Source organism: Panthera pardus, unplaced genomic scaffold (assembly GCF_024362965.1).
Source record: "Panthera pardus isolate Hobbes unplaced genomic scaffold, ASM2436296v1 HiC_scaffold_10, whole genome shotgun sequence".
Taxonomy (NCBI): domain Eukaryota; kingdom Metazoa; phylum Chordata; class Mammalia; order Carnivora; family Felidae; genus Panthera; species Panthera pardus.
The window spans coordinates 66862792-66886132 of NW_026526655.1; the positions used below are offsets into that span (position 1 = coordinate 66862792).

The 23341-nt window shown below is 36.2% G+C and overlaps 1 protein-coding gene across 5 annotated transcripts in view; it reads right to left on the reverse strand.

Moving 5' to 3' along the window:
* Positions 1–1017: 1017 nt before the first annotated feature.
* The window catches only part of LOC109272266 (sodium channel protein type 2 subunit alpha), a 138361-nt gene continuing 116037 nt past the window's right edge, over positions 1018–23341 (reverse strand). For all 5 annotated transcript variants that reach the window (XM_019458169.2, XM_019458140.2, XM_019458163.2 and 2 more), the window contains exons 20-27: positions 22037–22210; positions 17740–17862; positions 15184–15465; positions 13858–13911; positions 10647–10784; positions 10175–10279; positions 6591–6861; positions 1018–4727 (exon numbers count right to left, since the gene is read on the reverse strand). In XM_019458169.2, the coding sequence (XP_019313714.1) occupies positions 3532–4727; positions 6591–6861; positions 10175–10279; positions 10647–10784; positions 13858–13911; positions 15184–15465; positions 17740–17862; positions 22037–22210 (2343 nt within the window). In that variant the 3' untranslated portion in view covers positions 1018–3531. The remainder of the gene's footprint in view (positions 4728–6590; positions 6862–10174; positions 10280–10646; positions 10785–13857; positions 13912–15183; positions 15466–17739; positions 17863–22036; positions 22211–23341) is intronic.

The window sequence follows — 23341 nt, forward strand, 5'->3', positions numbered from 1 at the left end:
TGAATGTATGTCTTATGTGGGCTATCTCCCATTGGTCCAGATTAATGGTTCTTACCCAACAGGGCATGTAAGGTTCACCTGGATGGGTATTTTATGAATCCATACTGTTTCCTAAACCACCTGCGTATTCATCTCACCCAGTATGCATTAGGAATAATTTGGGGTGCCATGTTGTGTGCATGTGTGTGTGTGTATGTGTGTGTGTATAATTTGAAAAAGCTCTCAAAAGCAAAAGGATTCCCTTTCACTAACTACAGTCTTAGAAGAGAACCCCTGAAATAAATGGGTCAATGTCTATTTTTTGTACTAAAAGATGAATAATCCCAAAGCCTCCGTATTGGAAGCCTTACTTTATACATGATGAATTATATAATGAAATTCTGAAACAGGAAATGTTCATTTTCTGTAGAATATTTTTTCCTATTGGGCAAAGAGACACTAACTCATTGGCTTTTAACTCTTAGCATGAATCAGCATCAATGGCAAGCCTTAAAAATATTAGATGCTTAAGTCTCATCCCCAGAGATAGGAGTTCAATTGGTCTGGTCTTGGTCCATGCATTGACAGTTTTAAAAAAGAGTCTCAGGTAATTCTAATATGCAATCAGAATTGAGAAACATTTCTCAAAGTGCTCATAATTAGTAGAAAAACCAAATCTGTGTCATTTGGGAATTTAGTTACTATATTATGAAGAGGTGAGATCTAAGCTCACTTAGAAGTTTTGTCAAGGGAATTGTAGAAATGAACATGATGATAGTCTATGGATTTTTTATAGTGACAGCAAATTATTAGGGGTTTAAATGCACAGAGCCATTGTCTACAGAATGTAATTAACAAGAGACTGGGTGAACAGAAAAGAAACAAGAAAAATATCCTGAATGAAAAACGCCGAGAGCCCAAGGAAGGATGAAAAAGCATACAGAAAACTAGATCAAGAATACAAAGGGAAGAAACTAGAGTCAAAAGAGGAACAGAACAGTAGGTAGACGGGAAGGAGAAAGGATGCACAATTTAAAATGTTAGTCAATTTTTTTATTAATTTTTGTAACTTTCCAGTACTCTACCCAATACCATATCTAGATTTTGGCCAATATTAAAACTAGATATCCAATACACTCTTCTTAATTGATTTCCATTCCATGAAAAAATTTAAAGATGAATCATTATATTTAATGTGTATTCTTTACATTTATATTTTTTTCTGATAGATCATTTTTACATAATAGAAATTTAGCTTTAAATGGCATTTCGAAGATAGAAACAAAGACAGAACAATTAAATACAAAACAAAAGCAAAACCTTTATTCTTCTGGCTTGATTGTAATGTGGTTTACCGTTCTTTATGGTAGTAGCATTTTCCTGCATGCATATCACCAACACACTACAAGTCAATAGCTTTAGTATAAAGAATCTACACTTAATGTTGCCTGTGAAAGAAAAACAAAATGTTTTGCTGCAGCTGGTAATATAATTTCACTACCTGGCTTTGTGAGGAAAAAAAAAAACAAACAACAACTTGGGACCCATATCATATCTGATACAGTTCTAATGCCATACGGGCCAATAAGAGTAAAATCTATCTGGGTAAACAAACACTGGAAAAGACATTATTTTCTGAATAAAAAGACTAGGTGGAAATATCTGATTCAAGCAATGCCAAGAATATCAACTGATCTTTCCTTAAGCCTCTTTCGATGATAAGGCATTACTATTTGAAAGCAAATAAACGCTGGACTCAGTCTGAGATGTGTTCCACGTCGAAATGTGTGCAAAGTTTACAGTACTAATAAAAAAGCAGAAACCTACACTGCATCTTAGTCTTTGTGTCTTAGTTTGTGAAGTGCTGTAATTTAAAAGTGCTAAGAACAGAAACTAACAATAGCGACTGTGACATCAACCTGAAGATACTTTTAATTTCTCATTTTATGTACAAAAGGCTGAAAAATAAAATAAAATGAACTTTTTACAGTATTTATATTTTCTTAGAAAACTCTAACCATACAGGTTCAACAGATTGAAGCAGCTTGCAATACGTTCGTACGGTCGGGCTTTTTTTTTTTTTTTTTTTTTTTTTTTTTTACCACAGAGTGTTCAATTAAGATCGGAAGAATAAAAAGCAAGAAGCTCTTCCTTGTTTGCTGCAACCTATTGCTTAATGACACGAGAATGAGGTCTTGGTCGAACAATTTGCTTCACTTTCCCACTGACGTATGGCTTCCCATATTAGACTTCTGAACAGTGGAAGGAGTAAGATACAGCAGCATAGGCAAGATAAACATGCAGCAGTGACGGCTTCAAACTATAATAGAACCAATTACATCATATTACCTGTTGAAAGCTTGCAAACTATACTTACTGTGGTACATATTTGATGCAATAAATACTGTGCTTAAGTCATCATTTGTGTTTGCTCAAACATGCACCACTGGGTAAAATTACTATTTACAAAGCAGACTTTTGTTTTTTTTTAATTGACATATGCTATGTCAACCTTACCAAGAGCAGAAGATGGCTAAACAATACTGCAGGAAAAAGCAGAATCAACTTTATAAAGTGGTGGGGGATGCTTTTTGGTCAATTCAGGTTCTTAAAAGGATTGATAGGATATTTTAGTTTATGCCAAAGGACACTTATCAAAAATGTTATAGTCATGCTGCCGGGACTGTGAATGATCATGTGATGGGGTGGGTGTGTCTGTGTGTATACATATATATGTATATACACGCACATATACATATATACATATATACATGTACATATAATGGATTATGTAAAAATAAAACAATTCTTCAATGCTTGTGAATTCTATGGAACATTTACAGGCACATTAAAATTTTTCTGGATGAGATACCTTAAAAACATGAATAGCTATTTAAGCACCTCAAAAATCTAAAAACATCCTGAAACAAGAAGTAAACTCTTTCTTTTTGTGATGAGATTTTTTTTTCACGTGTGAATGAGAAATGCAGCATGCCTTCATCTAAAATATATCCAGTTGTACAATAGAGAAACGTAGAATTCCCTACCTTTAATCCCTCTCCCCAAACATAAACCCATTTACAAAAATAGTCACATATAATAGTAAACAACCTGTGAATTAAAAAAAAAACAACAGGTGATAAGTTCACAGCATACATTTTGTAAAAATATGGCAGGTGTGGCAGTTAAATCATAAACAGTGGTGACAATTACTATCATCAAGTGTCACGTGTTGAATTTACATAAAAATTTAACTTCCCTCCCCCCTTTAAAGTGGTTCCTATAGTCTGAGTAGCCATTACATCTCTGCTCATCAGCAGTGTCAGCTGGTTGTGAAAACAGAAACCTCCTGTCGATGCTGTTTTTCTGGTTTATTGAGTCCCAGTTTGCTGACCAGAGGTCTCTGTCTTGTTATAGGCACTGACCTTAAGTATACATTTGTAAAAACAGACAGTTTGGCATAGACCTCCTGTGGGAGTCCTGTTGACACTAATCCATCACCATCACAGGCTGTAAACAATTGATCACAAAATGAAATATTCTTTGTTCCTTTTACTTTTTACTTTCCCTGATATCTTTCCCTTTGTCTTCCTTTTCGGATTTGTCTTTTTCAAATTTTTCTTTTTCCGGTTTGGTGACGCTGTCATACGAGGGTGGAGAAGTGGTGGAGGGTGTCACGTCGGTTTTCTCTGGAGTCGAATTCTCATTTAGTTTATCAATGAGGATATCGTCTTTGATAGGTGTTCCTTCGCCTTCTTTGCCTTTGTCTTTCTTATAGATACACGAAACCTTTTTCACTTTTTGCTTCAAGAGGTAGCGTCTATAAGCCCTCTGGATAACAACAGCAGACACCTCCTCTTGCTTGCGTTTCAGAGTGGTCGTGATGGGTTCGTAGGAGACTTTGGAGGGGTTCGATGCCATGAATCGCTCCTCCATCTGTATTCGAAGGGCATCCATCTCTCCACTCTCACCCAAAACACGCTTTGTGAAGGCAAATAAAATGTCGAGGCAGTGGATCCGGTCGCCACTGACCATGGGCAGGTCCATGGCAATGAGCTGGACTTTGTTTGGTTTTGCTATGAGGAGAGGAGGATCTAGGGCAGCTGCAAAATCAGAGAGCTTGGAGAACTCTATAAACTGGGTGGCATCAGGATCGAACTTCTCCCAAACCTCATAGAACATCTCAAAGTCATCCTCACTCAGGGGCTCTGCACTTTCCTCAGTAGCGACACTGAAGTTCTCCAGGATGACAGCGATGTACATGTTCACCACAACTAGAAACGATATGATGATGTAACTGACAAAAAAGAAAATCCCCACAGATGGGTTTCCACAGTCTCCCTTAACAGAGCTTCCAGGGTGATCTTTTTCAGGGTCACAATCTGGAGGTCCACTATTAAGAATGGGTGCTAGCAATCCATCCCAACCAGCAGAGGTGGTAATTTGGAACAGGCAGATCATGCTGTTGCCAAAGGTCTCAAAGTTGAACATGTCATCAATTCCAACTTCCCTCTTAACATACGCAAAGTTGGACATTCCAAAGATGGCGTAGATGAACATGACCAGGAAGAGCAGGAGGCCGATGTTAAACAAGGCGGGAAGGGACATCATCAGAGCAAAGAGCAGCGTGCGGATCCCCTTCGCCCCTTTGATCAGACGCAAGATTCGACCAATCCTGGCGAGACGGATCACTCGGAACAGGGTAGGGGACACGAAGTATTTTTCTATCAGCTCGGCCAGAAACATACCTGTGGAAAATCAAGAAACAATAACAAAAGTAGTGCTATATTTAATAGCCTTGAGTGAAAACTTACATGAATTGGATAATCACTAGTTTTACAAAATGTGGGCATGAGAATTAGATATACACATACACACGCACACACATATATAGACACATGCACATTCTGCATTATTTAGCAAAATGAAACTGGTATGTTTGGTGTTATAACATTAATCCCTCTGAAGGCACTCATACAAGGTATTGATACTGAAGGTATCAATGGTCATTTTTCCTAGTTCAAGAGAAGCATCTATCAAAAGAAAGATTCAACCACTGAAGACCTAAAGATGTTACAGAGCATATGGCAACCAAACAAAGAAGTGGATTTATAGTTCTAAAATTCTAGTTCTGGTATTGGCATAAGAACTAATGGACAAGGCTTGTGATTTTGGATCAGGAATATGAGAGATCTTATCCTGAGATGGCTGTGATCCATTTTATTTGGAAGGTGGCAGAATGATGGACAGGAGAGAATCCAGGCTTTGCAGCAGACATAACTTGGCACTGAATCCTCTCTCTCTCTCTGTTTCTGTCTGTCTGTCTCTCTCTTTTTTTTTTTTTACACATGACTAGATGGTGATAGTTTCTATCTACTTTTGTTGTTGTTGTTGTTAAACTTAGCACTTACTGGGGCTTTTCTTTGTTCTAGGTATGATACTAAATGCATCAACTTATATCATCTCATTTAATTCTCCCAATAACACTTGAAATATTTTCTGGAAAGTCAGGGATTGGAGAGGTAACTTGTTGTAGGTCACAGAGACAGTAATTAGTGGAAATAGGCGAGCTCCAGGCCAGGTCTGCATGATCCCTGAGTCTTGTCCCTTACTCGCTAAATGACCACCTCACGGCAATGTTGTGATGATCACACAGGATGGAGAATTGTTTTGGTGTTCTAGTCTGTCAGAGAAAGCAGTGTAAATGGTGGAATACTAATTTTTCCCTCTATGTTTTCTCTTCTCTAAGAGGCAGAACCTTGTCTTAAATGTCTTATATTTACTGCCAGCACCTCATTTAATGCCCTATACTTCACTACTCAATGTGTATTGATGACAATGAAGCTGTTTTGGATTTTTGAACAAAATGTCTACTTCTGGAAAAAGAATATTACAAAGCATAGAAAATATCTGAACCCAGAGGTAAGATGAAGCTTATATATATGTGAATATATATAAACACACATACAAACTATTCCAATTATCAATATCCTATCTATGGACTATTTGACTACTTCTAATAATTTTTGTGTGTATGTGTGTGTGAATTATTTATTCAAAGCAATACTTGTCTATATCAACGGAGTGTGATTGAGTACAGGATTGTTATGCCAAGTTCCTGTTATCATCCTGTGAAATGAGACAAGATGATAAATGAAAGCTGCAAAATATAAAATCTTGTTTTTACATATCAGTTCATGCACAGCATGCAACAAGAGAAATGACAAACTGAAGAATGGACGTTAGACTTTTATTTAAGATTTTGGGGGGATAAATGAGAAAGATTAGTGAGAAACATTTTCAAAATTTTATTTTTTTTTTAAATTTTTTTTTTCAACGTTTTTTAATTTATTTTTGGGACAGAGAGAGACAGAGCATGAACAGGGGAGGGGCAGAGAGAGAGGGAGACACAGAATCGGAAACAGGCTCCAGGCTCCGAGCTGTCAGCACAGAGCCTGACGCGGGGCTCGAACTCACGGACCGCGAGATCGTGACCTGGCTGAAGTCGGACGCTTAACCGACTGCGCCACCCAGGCGCCCCACATTTTCAAAATTTTAAAACAAATTTTTACTACTAACTTCCTTAATTGAGTAAAAGTACCTCTTCTTACCTACGATAGAGAGAATGACCACCACAAAATCAAAAATATTCCATCCGATGGTGAAATAGTAATAACGAAGAGAGATTAGTTTCAGCACACACTCTCCAGTGAACAAAACAATAAACACCAGATTAATCCAGTACAGAATGTTTGTCATTTCCTGACTCTGGTCATCAGTTTCCACCATCATGGTGACCATGTTGAGGCAGATGAGAATCATGATGCTGATATCAAAGACTTGTTTGGTTACAAAATCAAAGACCATTCCTTGGAATTTGTTCTGGAACAAAGAGTATGTAAAATTCACTTAGGAACATAAAAAAAAATCAAATTCAACATATCTGGTTTTAACATAGCAATATGAAAATGTAGCTCTTATAAAAACATACGATGCTTATTTAATACTTGGAAGAACATTTTGTATACTGGAATATACAACTTTTTCCAAGTATATTTGTTTTACTTATACGGTTCATGATACCAGATTTTGTAAACTGACTTTAAGAACCACTTACTGTGTTCTCAGTAACCATAACATCACCATGTATATGATAGACAGCCAGCCAATATTTGCCACTATAACAAATCTTTGTTATCCCATGTATTGGCATGGGGTATCAAAGTAAACTTTGAAGTACTAATAAACAGCTCTCCAGATTTTTCTCTCATGTTTATTTTTTTCTAGTTTCTGCTTTTATCGTCTTTCCCCAAAGCCAGAGTACCTTAAGGTTCAGCTGGGAAGATGTTTTAAAAAATTATAGTTCAAGAAAAAGGACATATTTAGAACTCCTGGTGAGATGTAATTAAGTTCTGTATTTTATTTAAATGGTATTGTACCAAGATTAATTTCTTAGCTTTGATTACTGATCTATGGTTATGCCAGATTTTAAAATAAGGAAAAGCTGGGTGAAATTATATGGGGTAACTCTTGTGAAAGAATAAAATAATCTTTGTAAAAGTTATAGTCCACAATCAGATGTTCAACCTTTGCCCTATTCAGTTTGGACCTTATTTCCAAGCACTGAATGGCTTTATGTCTTGTTTATGAAACTCACCTTACCAGTTCTACTTGTTTGGACCCTGTTTTATACCATTTTGCCTACTTCTGCTCGGTATTTCAAGATTTTGGGGGCTCAAGCCTTGACCTAACTTCCACTAAGCTGTCCTGTACTTTCTTAACTAGAACCACGGATGATCTGTTACCTATACACTTCATAGCTTTCCCAGATTCTGACAAGTCTATCCATCTGGATTCTCTGTACTAGTGTTCTCCCTCTCTGTTGAGAGACATCCATTACTCCCTATGCAAATTCTTGGACATCAACCTCCTGTTTGCAGTATTTTTCTCTTTTCTCTGAACAGGTATCTGGCTTACTGGACTGGACTTCTATTGCTTCAGGTGAGTCTGTCCTTCCAAAGCCTTCTTCAACTTAATAAATGTGTCTAATTCCAGTTCCAAACCTTCCTTCTTAGTTCTTATTTACTGTAGCTTACCTTTCCAAGTCTGGTTATGTTTCTCTTATTTCTACCCTTCTGATATTTCCTATCCCTCTGAATAAAATTTGCAGATTCTACTGTATCATTTTATCTTATCTCCTTGTACTAAAAGAGACTTCCTTCACCCCTTCTCTGGTGACTTTGAATTCAGTTTTAAGTTTTAAGCACTCCGTGTCCTCAGAAAACTTTATGTTTACATTTGTCATAAAATTGATGACACTGTATTGCATATGGTTTGCTCTTATTTATTTGTTTTAGTTATTTCTCCTAGTTGTCTGGAGGCTCTGGAGCAGTGTCATTTTTTCTCGTAGACTTAACACCTACAGTGTAGGAGGTTCACAATTGCTTAAAATTAGAAGGTTTTATCAATAAAAAGCTTAGTTTTCCTCCCCAGGTAGCTTTCCAATGGGTCACTTCAACGTATAACTGCAATCCTCAGTCCCTAATTGTTGTCTCCAACTTAAATCCCAGGATGTAGTGTATGCTGCGGGAAGCTATGTAACCCTGGCAGCTTTGTTTGCCAAAGATTTACGTTCTCTCACTTCATCTTGGCCCTTGACGATGATTAGGAATCCTTTCTCCCTCACTTGCTCCAGGATAGTTCCAAACTTCTCAGAAATATCCTATTCTTTTGGTCTCTATTCTTTTTTGGGAGCATCAAAATCAGTGTCAAGAAACTCTTCTACTTCCTTTTGCATTTCATATTATCTTGACTTTTCACATATATCTTTTTATATATGAGTCCATATTTGCTAGAGGACTCATCCCTCTAAAATATGTGACTTTATTCTATATTCCCCCTCTTCACACTCTTCGTCTCCAGAACTCCTGCTTTGTTTCAAAAACCTACCTCTCAGTCTTAAGAAACCTTATTTTGCTACTTCTAAATACTCATTCTTATTCCTGTCTTTTTTTGATTGCCAGATTCTGCAAGCTAGCATCTCTGATTTTTTTTTCTCCATGCATGTCCCTTCTTCATACCTTGCATGACACTAGTCATCCAGTGTGTATGGTAGAAACTCATAAGTTCTCTTTGTTGGGTTCTTCTTTGCTTCCCATATTCAATTAATAGACAAACTTTGTAATTGTACTCTAGTGACAGCTCACAAATCCATCCACTTTAATTCATCTCCAAATGACTCTGGTTCAGGCTACCTATCATCGCTACCTATCATACCCTATCATCTATCAGTCAGCTCCAGAACAAATCTAATAAGCATACACATTGCCCCTGCCAATACTGGTTGAGTTATCTTCACGAAACTGAAAACGACCAGGTCCCCTTCAATCTCTTCCAGTTGCTCTAAAGATAAAGGCAACTTTTGAACATAACATACAAAGCTCAGAAAAGTCTGTGTACCCTAACTTCTTTCTCAACACATTCCAATAAGCCCCCACTCTCTACATCCCAGCCTCACTGGCCTTCCTACTTCAAGGCCTTCACACATGCACTGCCCTTCTGTTAAAGGGCTCTTTTCTTCCAGACAGTAATTCCCTGCAGCAACCAAGCAGCTACTGGCATATAATATACAATTGGAAGAGCCATAAAAATTCAGAATGATGTCATCAGATTTAGAAGCAAGATGGTAGGGGAAATATGAAATATTTTTAAAACCAGGAAAAACAAAACCTGCGACTTATTTCATAATGATTCCAATCAATCTGCAGAGTTGGACAGAAAATGTGGCAAATCTGAGATGTACCGATTATTCCAATTCATCCCCACCACGCTCTGTGAACATTCAGTATTTCCACACAGTGTATGTATGGATATGTTTTCTTCTCTACATTATTAGATACTCCTCAGTGACATCAATTCTATGTAATACTATTGGCATGTAAGTCTGAAATATTTTATTTACATGTATTTTATATGTTTATATATAATACGTAATTTGTGCATTATATTATATATAATATATATACACTTAGACTATTACACATATACTTAGGCTATTTAGGCTAGCTGCTAGTCACATTGCTAAGACAGAAATTTTGTTTTGTAAATTCACAAAAGTACTAGTATCTAGCAATTTGGGCTGTGTAAGTTGTAAATAACATAGATCTTGCTGGGAATGAAAGTATGTTATTCTTACAGCAGGGCGAGGGATGGGTTTTTGTGGTTTCTTTGAACCCAGTTTTTTCATTGCATTGTAGTATTTCTTCTGCTCTTCTGTCATAAAAATGTCTTGACCTCCAAAGTAAAGAAATGAAAGCAAAACTTGTTAAAATCATGTTCTTTGCTAGTTATAAAATCTACCTCAGAAATTGTGTGAAATCGCTTCCACTTGCTATTCTAATGTTGCCAATATCTGTATTTACAGAGATGCACATATTCAATCTTTAAAGTATTCTGTATTAATCAGTCATATTTCTATACTGAAAATATCAATACATGCTATCTGAATTAGCAATTACTTAAAAACTCACAATTGATTAAATATCTCAAGGTAATTTCAGAATTTTATATTCCTTCTTTTTTGCTGATTACATTTTAGACCCTAAAAGAACTAGTGTGACATGTTTAGTTCACATTTTAGAATAAAGAGGAAGTTTTAGTATACTTATCTTCTTTTTCTGTTGGTTGAAGTTATCTATGATGACACCAATGAAAAGATTCAGGGTAAAGAACGAACCAAAAATAATAAAGATGACAAAATAAAGGTACATGTACAGATTGTCTTCATACTTGGGTTGTAATTCTACCTACAAAATATTAAGGAATGGTAACTATTAGAACCACTACTTGTTTTATAAAAGGGACATCAGCAAATTTTCAATTCTCAAAGCATGTCTCAATTGCTGGGAATAAAAAAAAAGGGCAAACATTAAAGAGATTTTAAGAAACATCAAATCTAACATGCTTATTGAAGAGTCCTACAAGACTGTTCACTGATTTGACAAAGTAAAACAACTCATAGAAAAGTCTGGATAATTAAAATTCACTTCACCCAGTAAGTTTCTAGATTATGAATGCACTTTCCCCAAAGTCCCCCAGTAGGGCATGCAGAGTGAGGATTTCCTCTTCCTGCAAAAGAGATGTTTGAGTCACACTATTTTGTGTTAAAACCTTTAAGATTTATTCTCTCTAATTCAGTTTTTTCATCTGTAAAATGGAAATAATAGAATCTTAACCTCACAGGGTAGTTGAAAATGTTAAATATATTAATATATGAAAAGGGCTTAAAAAAAACCAGTGCCTGGCCAGTAGTAATAACTGAGTGCAAAGGTTTGATTTCTATTACACATTTCTCTTCATAGGCTAGAGTTATTATTGTATGTGTGGATATGGGTTCATCTGTTGGATCATTCCTTCTTGAAAATAAGTGTATAGATTCATCCTACTCAGTAGGCTTTAGGCACAGTTTCTGTAACAATGATACCCTCTCTTGTCCAGCACACTTTTGGTAAAAAAAAAAAAAAAAAAAAAAAAAAAAAAAAAGAGTGACAGTTGGCTTGAGCATTGACTATAATCTATAGCTCAGGTCATACAGGATATTGGTCTAACCAACTCAGTTAACCAGTCCCAGGTGGTAATGGATACAGGGAATGTATCATTGTGTCATGAAAGCAATGTATAGGGTAACGGCCCACTTGATATATTTTTCTAATAAAATAGAGTAAAATGGAAAATATTAGAAGTATTGTAAAAGTACATATTCTTTGATGAGACTTTCATTTCATTTATGTGTGTAGATAGCAAACAGTGATAGAAAATGATACATTTAAATGTTTTTAAATTAAATACTATATATACAGAAAAGTGCATAGCACATAAGGGTAAAATGTAGTAATAAATTGTTACAAAATGAATGTCACAGTGCAGGACATCGTCAAGAATTCAGAAACCCTTGGTGTATCCTTCCCAAATATAAACTCTATAATCCCTACTAAAGGCAATCATTATCCTTTTATGGTAATTATTTCCATGCTTTTTCTTAGAGTTAACATCTAAGTGAGCATTCTTGAACAGTAAGATTAGTTTTGTCTATATTTTGTCTAGTGGACACATTTGCATAACTCTGTTTTACGTATATATTTTTAAAAAATTTATTTTTAAGTTATCTCTACATCCAATGTAGGGCTTGAACTCATGACCTGAAGTCAAGAGTTACATACTCTACCGATGGGGCCAGTCAGGCACCCCAACTTTGTTATATTTTTAAGATTCATCCATGGTGTTGCATATGCTGTATTTGTATATCATTTCACCACTGTATAATATTTAATTATTTGTCCATTTCTACTACTTTTGAGTTGTTACCAGTTTTTGCTAGACCAAAAAGTTACGTTCATTCTTGTACATAGATTCTGCTATGCATGCACAAAAGTGTAGGATATATTGCTAAAAATGAAACTGCAAGGTTAAAGAATACCTTGAATTTTATTAAATAATGTGATAATGCTCAACTTTTTAAAATAAATATTTATCTATTTTTTCCCGGTAGCATTAAAAGTTCTTATTGTTCTTTATTCTTGACAATACTTGGTATTGTCATAATTTTTAATATTGCCAATTAAGCAATAATGTCACATTTTGGGTTAAATCTGCATTTCTCTGATGACTACTGAGAATAAGAGCAAGCAACTTTTCTTAATTTTGATGTCCACTTGGATTTCATCATTTGTAAAATGCTTAAATGCTGAGGAGTTATGTAGCAGACACTGTCTTCTAAGTTACTAAGGAAGAAACTGAAAGTAAGTTGCATATCAACCTGTTGATAAGGAAGGTGGAGAGAACTTTAAATGAATTAATCAAAACAAGTAGGAAACTACTGTAGAAGAAAGTGGTTATGAGCTCATGCTTGTGGTCAGAGTTCAAAAACATACAACCGCTTAATGCATTGAGCCTCTTTGCTTCAGTAGTGAAATGAAGTTAATGTCAACCACACAATAACATTGTTACTTAAGATTCAATGTGATAGTATAACAAAGCCCTTAGCTGAGGGAGTAGTAATACATAATTAATTATTATGATTATGATTATTATTATTATTATTCAAAAGAGCACATAACTGGGATTCTTGATACAGAGATACGATGCTGTGCTTTTAGTTCTTGTGCTCTCTCTCTTTTTTTAATAAGGTGAAAAAAACCCCACAGGAGTTCTTTCTCAGTTACCACCTGGTTATTGGTGCTAGGGAAGTAACATTTTGAGTTTAATTGCTATGTTCCGGCAATATACCAGAAGGCAATCTCTTTTTTCCAAAATATGATTTCCTTTCTCCTTGTTAAGCAGTAAAAAATTAATGAAAAGTGTACACAAAATTTCAAAAGTGTTGAGGTGTGTAAAGTAGATTGTGAAGGCCCCTGCCTTCTACCACAAAAATCTCACATCCCAGAGAGAAACACTAAAGTTTTGTTTGTTTTGATTTGTTTTGTTTTTCCACCATTAGATTCTTCTATTACAAGGAAGATAAAAAGATGGAGGAAATCTGTGACAGACAAAGGAAGTGCATTCTTTGTTAAGAGCTTCTAATGCACAAATGGCCAGAACTATCGGAGCCAAAAACAAATTGTCTCAGTTTGCAAAATCAACAAGTTTTTAAGTGCTGGGTGTCATGCTAGATATAGAAAAGACGTGTTAAAAGATTTACAGTGAGTAGAGAAAAACATTCAAATCAAATTTTGGAAGAAATAATGCAAGGTTGAATAGTTTATTTTTGTAAAATAGATGTTTTCTATAAATTGACTCATTGTTTTATTTACCAGTAAATTACAACACTGTGGAAATATTCACTGGATCAAATTAAACAATTTTTCCTCTAAACAGACTTACGTTTCGTGAATCAACAGCTGCATACATGATATCCATCCATCCCTTAAATGTGGCCTGTAAAAAAGTCAGACCACTTAGTTTTTCTCCCCCACAAATGATAATTTTAGAAAAGAAAGTTAAGTATCGGATTGACCAAGATTCATTCAAAAACAGGTATACAAAATAGTTTGGGGTTAGTATTTAAACTCTGGTCAAAGTTTGTAATATCATAGAAAATGCTTCAAATTTATGTTCTTCTATAAACCTATAATTAAGCCATGAAGATTATAACAATGTGCTATCATAAAAGCAATTATCAACAACCTTTGACTCTGATATGCCCATGAGAATACAACATAAAATTTGATAAAATAATTTGGTGTATATGAAACTAGCATCAGACAAGATGAAAAATATGCTGCATTGCTTGATTGTAATGCTTTCCATTCTACTTATTCTCTTCTAAATGGTATTCTCACCGATCACAAATCATGATGCTTTATTCTCGAAAATCTACATATTGTTGATTATACTATTTTAAGACAATTATTCCATAAAACAAAGTAATTTCCTAGTCGGAAAGCAAATACATTCAGCTGCAATGCACTCTTTTAAATATTTATGGTTTTTTTGCAGACATAGCAAACCTGAAAACAAAAATCTTATACATTTTTTTTCAGTTTCTTAGAGCCACAGAATCTGTTCTTCCCCCTAATATTCATACAGTGTTGGGTATCATGCAGGTGGATCAGCTCAGGGAGTGGTCGGTTGAGAAGCGGGATAGATTGTCTACGAATTTATAACAGATATAATGAACTTGATAGGAAGATTTTTATTTGCAGGAGAGCAATCTCCCTATCTGAAGGAGTTCAAGCAGCAGGCAGGAAAGGTGGGAATTGGTGTGACAGATGTTAAGGTGGGGTAGCTTGGTTGTGGTGGTGGTGAAGGTTAAGTGGGTGAAGACTTGATGAGGGTTTGGTACTGTCTGGTGGCCAAGGAGTACAGAGATCTACCACTCCTCCTCTTACCCACATACGCTTTCCAACCCCACCCTAGGGCCACTGCCTCTACTTTGCTCAGAGTAGGGGTGGGGTAAAACAGTGGGAACCTACATAACAATGTCAGTAACAAGGGACTGGTTCTAGGGTACCTAATGCATAGTCTGAAAGACTGTAAACTTTGTAGAGCTTTCCAGTTTCCAACACGGTGCAGAAAAGTTAGTTCAGCAATGATTAGAAAGAATCTAGGCAGACGGGCTTGAGAAATACGTTTTTGGAAATATTGAGGGGGGAGGTTTCAAACTCATGTTAATAAGACATCACAGAGAATAATAAAGTGGTTACTTACTACTTGAAGCAGAGAAAGATATCCAAGTCCTACATTATCAAAGTTTACTTTCACATTTTTCCACCTGGCAGTTTGATTGCTCTCTATGAGGGCTTTACATTCGCTGTAGTTGTTGACCACACTTACATCAAACATCTCTCCAGTGGTGTAGTTAATACAATGATAAAACTTGCCAGCAAAGAGATTCACTCCCATGATACTGAATATGAGCCAAAAGATCAGACAAACCAGAAGTACATTCATTATGGATGGAATGGCTCCTAAAAGAGCATTGACAACAACCTGGCACAGAAACGAGAAGGGAAAACAAGTGGAAAGTCAACAGCCGTTTTAAACACTATTCAAAGAACAGCATTCAAATGAAAGAAAAGATATCTGTTCTTAAAGTTAAATATTGGGCAGAAACTATCTGCAGTATCTGGCAGCTCCAGTAAAAAAAAAAACAAAAAACTTTACAATTACAGTTCAGAATAGTATAAAATAAATTTTATATTGTAGGAATGCTTTCTCAAGAGGTAAGAACATACACATGGCACATTTTCATCAAAGAATGGAACTAATTCTAAGTGGAGAGAATAATTAGGGGTGCAAATAATGACGTGGTTGTAAAAGCAGGGTCACCGTGTGGATATCACGATTTCTAAAAATTTGCAAACCATAAAATTTATTATCCACAATTTGAAAGTAAAGGAGAACAACACGTGAGGGTCATTTTCCAGGGCAAAAGGGAACACTAATAATAATTATTCTGGGAACGCAAGTATAAGCCAGGACTGTCCCAACAGTGTAGTCTAGGTTCTCCCTACACATGCAAACTTTGGAGCAGAGATTGAAACATGGAAATTGATCATGTGTTGGGGAGAAAAGGGTTTGGAGGGCAGGAGATCTGTGGGCCGGTTTACATCACAAATTAGCTGTGCACCTTTGGGCAAGTTATTTCATTTTTCTGATCCTCCTTTGGGGAATCCCTTTCAGAAGAAAATTCTCATAAAACACTGCAATTTGATCCCAAGGTCTTCACTGAATGGTTTTGTTCCTTGCAGCTTTCTCAATTAACTAGGACTTCCAGGAAACGTTTTTCAGCACTTTTTAAAATTATCCCTCAAGGAAATATTCAGCAAAATATCTTTTTCTGTGCAAGTGCACCTAACCTACACCAGAAATAAACTTTATCGATGAACAGATATGTAAAATATGAGAAATACATGCATTAACCTTCCTCAAATGCTTTATGGTATAAAAAGTACATACGTACATACATATAAATATATGAGTAACGGTATCTTACAGCAACAATACCAAATGAGTACTTGGCAAAAGGCACAATTCATCTGCAAATTGGCACCTGGAGCCTAGTCAGTAAAGGACAATATTTTAATGTGTTTTTAAATGAAAGTAGCTTTAAAAGAACTTAATACAGTACTAAGTTACTACTAGAATTTCAACTCTCTAATAATTCAGAGGGACTTGTGGACTTGACAGTTCATTTTTAAGTTGACTACAAGGAATGCTCTGCAAATGTGAGGAGATGATACTGGTTACAAGACTTAAAACACACACACAGGCGCGCGCACACACACACACAGTCACAAAACTGGATGGCAAAGAAATAACACACGTGTTTTCCAAGACAGATGTATGGAAGGACTATCTATGCAAATTTGATACAGAAAATATGAAAAATTATTTTAGTACTGACAGTTTGATTCTCCTTCTTAAATTAAAACTATTACTGATTTTAAATTGGTAAGGTGAAAATAATTTAACAGCTAACCATTCCTTTCTATGCAACCATGCGCACACCAACACACAAGCACGCACACTTACACATATCATTCATTTCTGCTTATGCCTGAAACATTAATAGGAAGTCCCAAGTAACTATTTCCAAATATCAGAAAAAGCGTCATTTTCTAAGAGTTTCTTTTGGAATAGCTAAATCCACAGAGTCAGGGCGTCATCATTTCCTCCGTGCTGAGGGTGTGTGTTCTCAGGTTACGTGCCCCGGGGGGTGACAAATGGCAACACAAATTCCTCCTTGTCCCTGTGTACCACCTTTCTAAATGACTGTTAGATTTCCACAGCTGGCCTACTTTTTAGCCACCTCAGCCTGTGTTTGAAAGCTAAAGGGCCAGATTCAGATTTTAAAAGACTCACAACACATCATAGGAGCAATGAAGAAATGAGGAATTCTTTGGTGGTTTTAAATTACAGTCAGTGGAATTTCCTGCACATTTACAAATGGAATGAACATAACTAATCTTGTCTCACATTTGAAGTCTATGCAACATGATTGAGATTTCCCACAGAGTGAAAAATCTACTTAGAAGCGGTCTAATTGTTTCTAATTAGAAGGAATCACTTAGGCATTCTATTATGTGAGTGTCTCCAACAGTGTCAAGTTTATGGACATCTGACAAATTTTATTGATCAACTGGTTACATCAGTATGGATGTATAAGACATAAAGTCTCCATGGATTTGTCATTTCTGAGGTAGAAAATGTCAGTCTGTTCTCAATTATAATTCCAGCAATTTCTAAAGCAGTGGTTCTTACCCTCATTCCTTCAAACCGGGATAAGGCTCTCAATGGCCTCAGAGCTCTTAGTGTTCTGAGGGATTTGATGGCACCAAGTTCTGAGTAACCCAAGGCATTTGCAGTCAGGCTAACCAATGAGACCTATACAGAGAAAGCAACACAGTTTTCTTATTTATAGACAAAAATGCTTACCCAGTAGTTCTCAACCTCTAGTGAGTATCAAAATCACCTGGAGGGCTTGCTGAAAACACAGATTGCTGGCAGGCAGAGTCTGATTCAGCAGATTTGGGGTAGGGCCTGAGAATGTGCATTTCTTCACGTTCCCAGGTAAGGCCAAAGATACTGGTCTGTCAGCCATACTTTGAGAACCACTGCCATAAACTTATGAGAAAGAAGAAGCTATACATGTTCTTTTTTCAAGATTCTTGACAAGAACGTTTTTTTTTAATCAAATGTAAAACAAGAAACAGAATACCACAGAAGTGCAATCTTCATCTACAGATCTGTAAAATTCTATTTAGCACACCCGCAAGGAAGAAGGTTAAAACAGTGCAAGTACACAGGTGAAGTATGTAAACCACTGGTGAATCTGAGCACAAACACACTCAGAAAGATCTAGGCCTCTAAATAGTGGCTTTGTCTTTGTGTCAACTTCATTACGAGGGCATAAAACCATTAATTATGTCAAATTAAAATAATTAACTAAAAAAAGAAAAATTGAGATTTCAGGGGGTGCCTGCCATGGCTCATTTGGTTAAGCATCTGACTTTTGATCTCAGCTCAGGTCATGATCTCATGGTTTGTGGGTTCAAGCCCCATCTCGGGCTCTGCACTGACAGGATTCTCTCTCCCTCTCTCTCTGCCCCTCCTGCTCCCTCTCTCAAAATAAATAAATAAACTTTAAAAAATAAAAATAAAAATAACCCTCTTAAAAAATTGAGATTTTAGTATGACTAATTAGAAATTGCCAGAACAATATTTTTTGGGTCATTTATACAGACAATTAATGTAGTTGATAGAAGTTCTAAAATCTCAACTAAAAAGGAAAAGAACAACTCTTATTGGTGGCACAGAAATGTCTGATTTCCTTTGAAAGTACATAGAAAACTCATTAAAACTACGTAATCTAAGAAAAAGTATTTTTTCTAAATGGCACTTGAATTTCAAAAGCAATAAATAAAAATAGATGTGTAATATAACTTTTAAGAGCATAGTGTAAATGGTATTTGAAAAAAATATTTTTTTAAAAAATAAATGAAGTACACAGAAAATTTTTCCAACAAAACTTCTTCGAAGTAATTTGGCACATGAAATGTGAAATAACAAAACCTCTAAATTTGGCAAAAATTGAGCTACAAAAATTTATCTTAAGTGGTTTATATACTTTTCCTAAAATCTAAACTTTTAGCCTTTGTGAGCCCTCTCTTCACAGATAATTGAAACCTAAAGTTACTGAATTGTCATTCGTTGTGAAGATTTTCTGCATATAAAATATGAGGCCCTGGACTACTTAATCTTCCCTGAAGACAGAATCCAAAAGAAATAAGCATAAATTAAAGAATGAAAGGTAAAAGTAGGGCATAAGAAAAAAATTCTGAACAGGGACAATATGTATTGGCTAATTAAAAGAAATGGTAAATTACCCAATTTTATGTGACTTGTGTAGCGAAATGTGAGAAGGAGATACATTCAGGCTTTCTCATCTTTCTGGAGCAATCTCCTAATTGGTCTTTTGGCCTCTAAATTATCCCCTTTCTATTCAATCATGCACTACCCCACCACACTTCTCTCTCTAGTAGAGCAAGCTTTTTGTGTTATTTTCCATAGATAATGCTTTATGGGCTTCCGTATCTCTTTGGATGGCATCTCAGATACTTTAAACACTTCTCAAACTTACCTTTCTTACGTCATCATCCAACTACAATACATTTGTCCTCACCCTGTGGCACTGTTCTTACCCTCTAGTGTTATGTGTTTCTTGAACAGGCCCTGCTTGGTATGCATCGGTATTTTAACGCTTTGGCGTCCCTCCCCTTATCTATACCTGCTGACGCTCTCATTCCTCAAACTCCAGCCTACACTGTGCTGCCCTCACAAAGCCTTTCCCCCTTCCTTAGTGAAGTGAACAGCACTTCTAATACCGACATCATCTTCTCATTGTATATATATCTGTCCTCATTAGTCGACTTTAAGCCAGAAGCTAGAAAAAGGACATTCATATTTGTAACTTTCATAACAAAACAGAAGATCAATAATATATTTGATATAAAGCAAGGTATTGATGAGTTTCACATATTGTCTTAAGAAGTTTTTTTTTTTAATGTTTATTTATTTTTGAGAGAGAGAGAGAGAGGGCGGGCAGCAGAGGGGCAGAGAGAGAGGGAGGCACAGAATCCGAACCAAGCTCCAGGCTCTGAGTTGTCAGCACAGAGCCCGATGCGGGCTCGAACTCAGGAACCGTGACATCATGACCTGAGTCGAAGTCAGATGCTTAACTGACTGAGCCACCCAGATGCCCCAAGAAATCTTCTTAAATTTAAGAAGGTAAATATCAGGATATGCTCAGTAATATGAGCATCAGCTGCAGGACAACTGGATTTCTCCTAAGAATTTCTTTATATTCAGGTCATATTGATTTAATGCCTTTAATATTACACAGACACATTAAATGGCAGATATTTTTATTATAAATTTACCAATGTATCATAACCACATACAGAAAATAAAGAAAAGGAAAAGTATCATCCATAATCCCATTATGGAAATCAAAGGTTATAGTCTTGGTATATTTTTTCATTGTGTGCTGTCCAATCAAATGTGGTTTTAAGTATTTTTTTATTGTCTTCCTATATTGCCAGAAAACTTTTGATGTAATTCTGCATGAAGACTTTATATATTACATTTAATAGTGGATTTGCTTTAGGCATATTAGGAAAAAATATATAACAAAGATATTTTCCACCTTAAATTCAAAGAACTCTGTCTCATAATTTTTTCTTCTGTTTGGTGATTAGAAAGTTTATATTGGATTAAAAGTTGATTTTTCTTTCATTTGAAACTACAAAAAATAACTTTCTTCATGAAAGGGTCCTTTTTTTGTTGTTTTTACTGGCATGATATGCAAGTTTTATATATCAAAATATTTCAAGTTAAAAATATGTCTTTAAATTCCAAGGAATTACAGGGGTGCCTGGGTGGCTCAGTCGGTTGAGTGACTGACTGGCTCAGGTCATGATCTCACAGTTTGTGAGTTCGAGCCCCACATTGGGCTCTGTGCTGACAGCTCGGAGCCTGGAGCCTGGTTCGGATTCTGTGTCTCCCTCTCTCTGCCCCTTTCCCACTCATGTTCTGTCTCTCTCTGTCTCTCAAAAATGAATAAACATTAAAAAAAATTTTAAATTCCAAGGATTTACAATCAACAGAATACTATCTTCAAAATGCACTATTTAGCACATTGTGCTTTCCTGCAAATTCCAGAGTCCTCCTCCTCCTTTGCTGGCTGTGAGCATCATCCTGTCACCTCCCCCACGTCCCTGTCCCCTGTCCCCACTGACTTGCCTAGTCTTTTCTAGAGAAAAGGCCTTTAAACTTCTTTTTACCCATTATGCATAGACTACTGATTTAAAAGGCATTTAAGAAGTAAGTCTCTGGAACTAAAGGAAAATGATTTTTATTTCTTTTGTTCTTTTGTGAATAAAAAGTGAGATCTATACTCCCTCGGAAACCAGAGAGCAACTTCCTATTCAATTTTTTTAAAGACTTTTATAGTCTGGTACTCCACCTTTATTTTCAACACCAGGGCAGTTTAATAAAACTCTGAAATAATTGGCCCACAGCCAATCTATTTCAATCATCCCACAAATCAAGAAGTGTCTCCTGCTTTTTTGACTTTCAAGTTTCCTTGTAATTAGTAATCCATCTTGGGACAAACACCTCTCAATACGCTCTGATGATGACAAAAATACTAACGTCAAAGATAACTGTGAGGAATTTAAATACACTAATTCTGTCAAAGGTAAGAATGAGAAAAGCAAAACTTCTACATTAATATATTTTGTGTAACTTGGGATTTAAATATTAATTTGCAACTAAATCAGTAGGTAAAGTAAGGCAGCATTTGACTGTTTCACCTATGAAAGTATCTGAATTTAAATCAGCAAAAAAACATTTTGGGGTAGATTCTCATTGGGAAAATGGGAATCATCATTTATATATACATGAGGTTTTTACTGAGTGCCTACTATGTGCTGGGCACCATTGCTAGAACTATCATATCATGCCAATGGGATGAAACAAGAAAGTGCAGAATACTCACATCAACAATGAGGAAATCTAGCCAGCACCAGGCATTGGTGAAATACATTTGAAAACCATACGCAACCCACTTTAGAAGCATTTCCAGAATGAATATATAAGTGAAAACTTTGTCAGCATATTCTAACATGGTCTTAATGGTTTTTCGCTGCTCGATATATATATCTTCAAAGGCCTGTAAGTGAAAAAATTCCAATGAATTTCATTGTCATAAACTGTCTCTAATTGATGTCTTAATAGGAAAACCATGCTGCAAGCCTCTACTCAGGTGCTTAAGTCTGGAAGGCTTCTTCCCATTTCCCATAGTGGCATTTTGCTTTATAGTTACCTGCATGCAATGACTATTGGCTGCACATTTCCGTCAGCCAATGAATTAAAATAATTTTTAAATTAGGGTATCAGGGTATCTCAAAGAGCTTAAAAATTTTGCGACTGTCAGGTCCATCTCTCCACAGCAGGAGGGAGAAAATCAAGTGTGAGTAGATCTGCTTTGTTCAGTGCACTGTAATGTATTCTCTCAGTAATGCGAATGTAAGGCAAGGAGCCCTCCCTCCCCCACCCAACCTGGAGAAAGAGGGACAGAGGTTTATCACTTTCTCCACCCTTTTTCTCTTGCTCAATCTGGGCATGTGTGTGGTGTGTATTTGGGAAGCTCCCTCTTCCCATCCCTGTGTCATTTTGCAGAGCTCTTGGGAAAGGTTGGGGAACTCATTTTCAGGAGCCTTTGGGTGTTCTGGAATGAAAAGACCACTTATCTAACTCAGTCCCCTTATAGGAAAAACTATCAGGATAACTCGGTGGTCTGGATTAAGGACAAAAGAATATTTTCTTTTTTGGAGAAAAGGGGATGTGGGCTTGCGACCAGGGCTCAAAACAAGGACCTAAAGTCTTTTGAGCTCAATTTACAGCTAAGCTGGAAGCACCCCAGAAGCCAGCCATTGTGTCAGCATGTTAGTACACTTTGGGGAGATTTGACTGGGTATGATTGAGAACCAAGAGCTGAGACAGCGAAGACACTAGTTACTGGTGAGACTTCAGAGTTCCCTCTTTATTGGCATTAAAAACGCAGGGCTGGCTCTCTTTGCTCAAGTACATGGCAGGATGACGGACTCTTAGTCAAATCAGAGGCAGGGTTAGAGGCCTCCACTTACAACACTATAATCCCCCGAATGAAATCCACTCACCAAACACGGTAGTGACTAACTGAAAAAATAAAAGAAATGCAGCCACATTTGTATCACCAAACGGGAAAACAGGTCACACGATTTTCATATATTAATTAATATCTTGACCAAACTGACCCTTC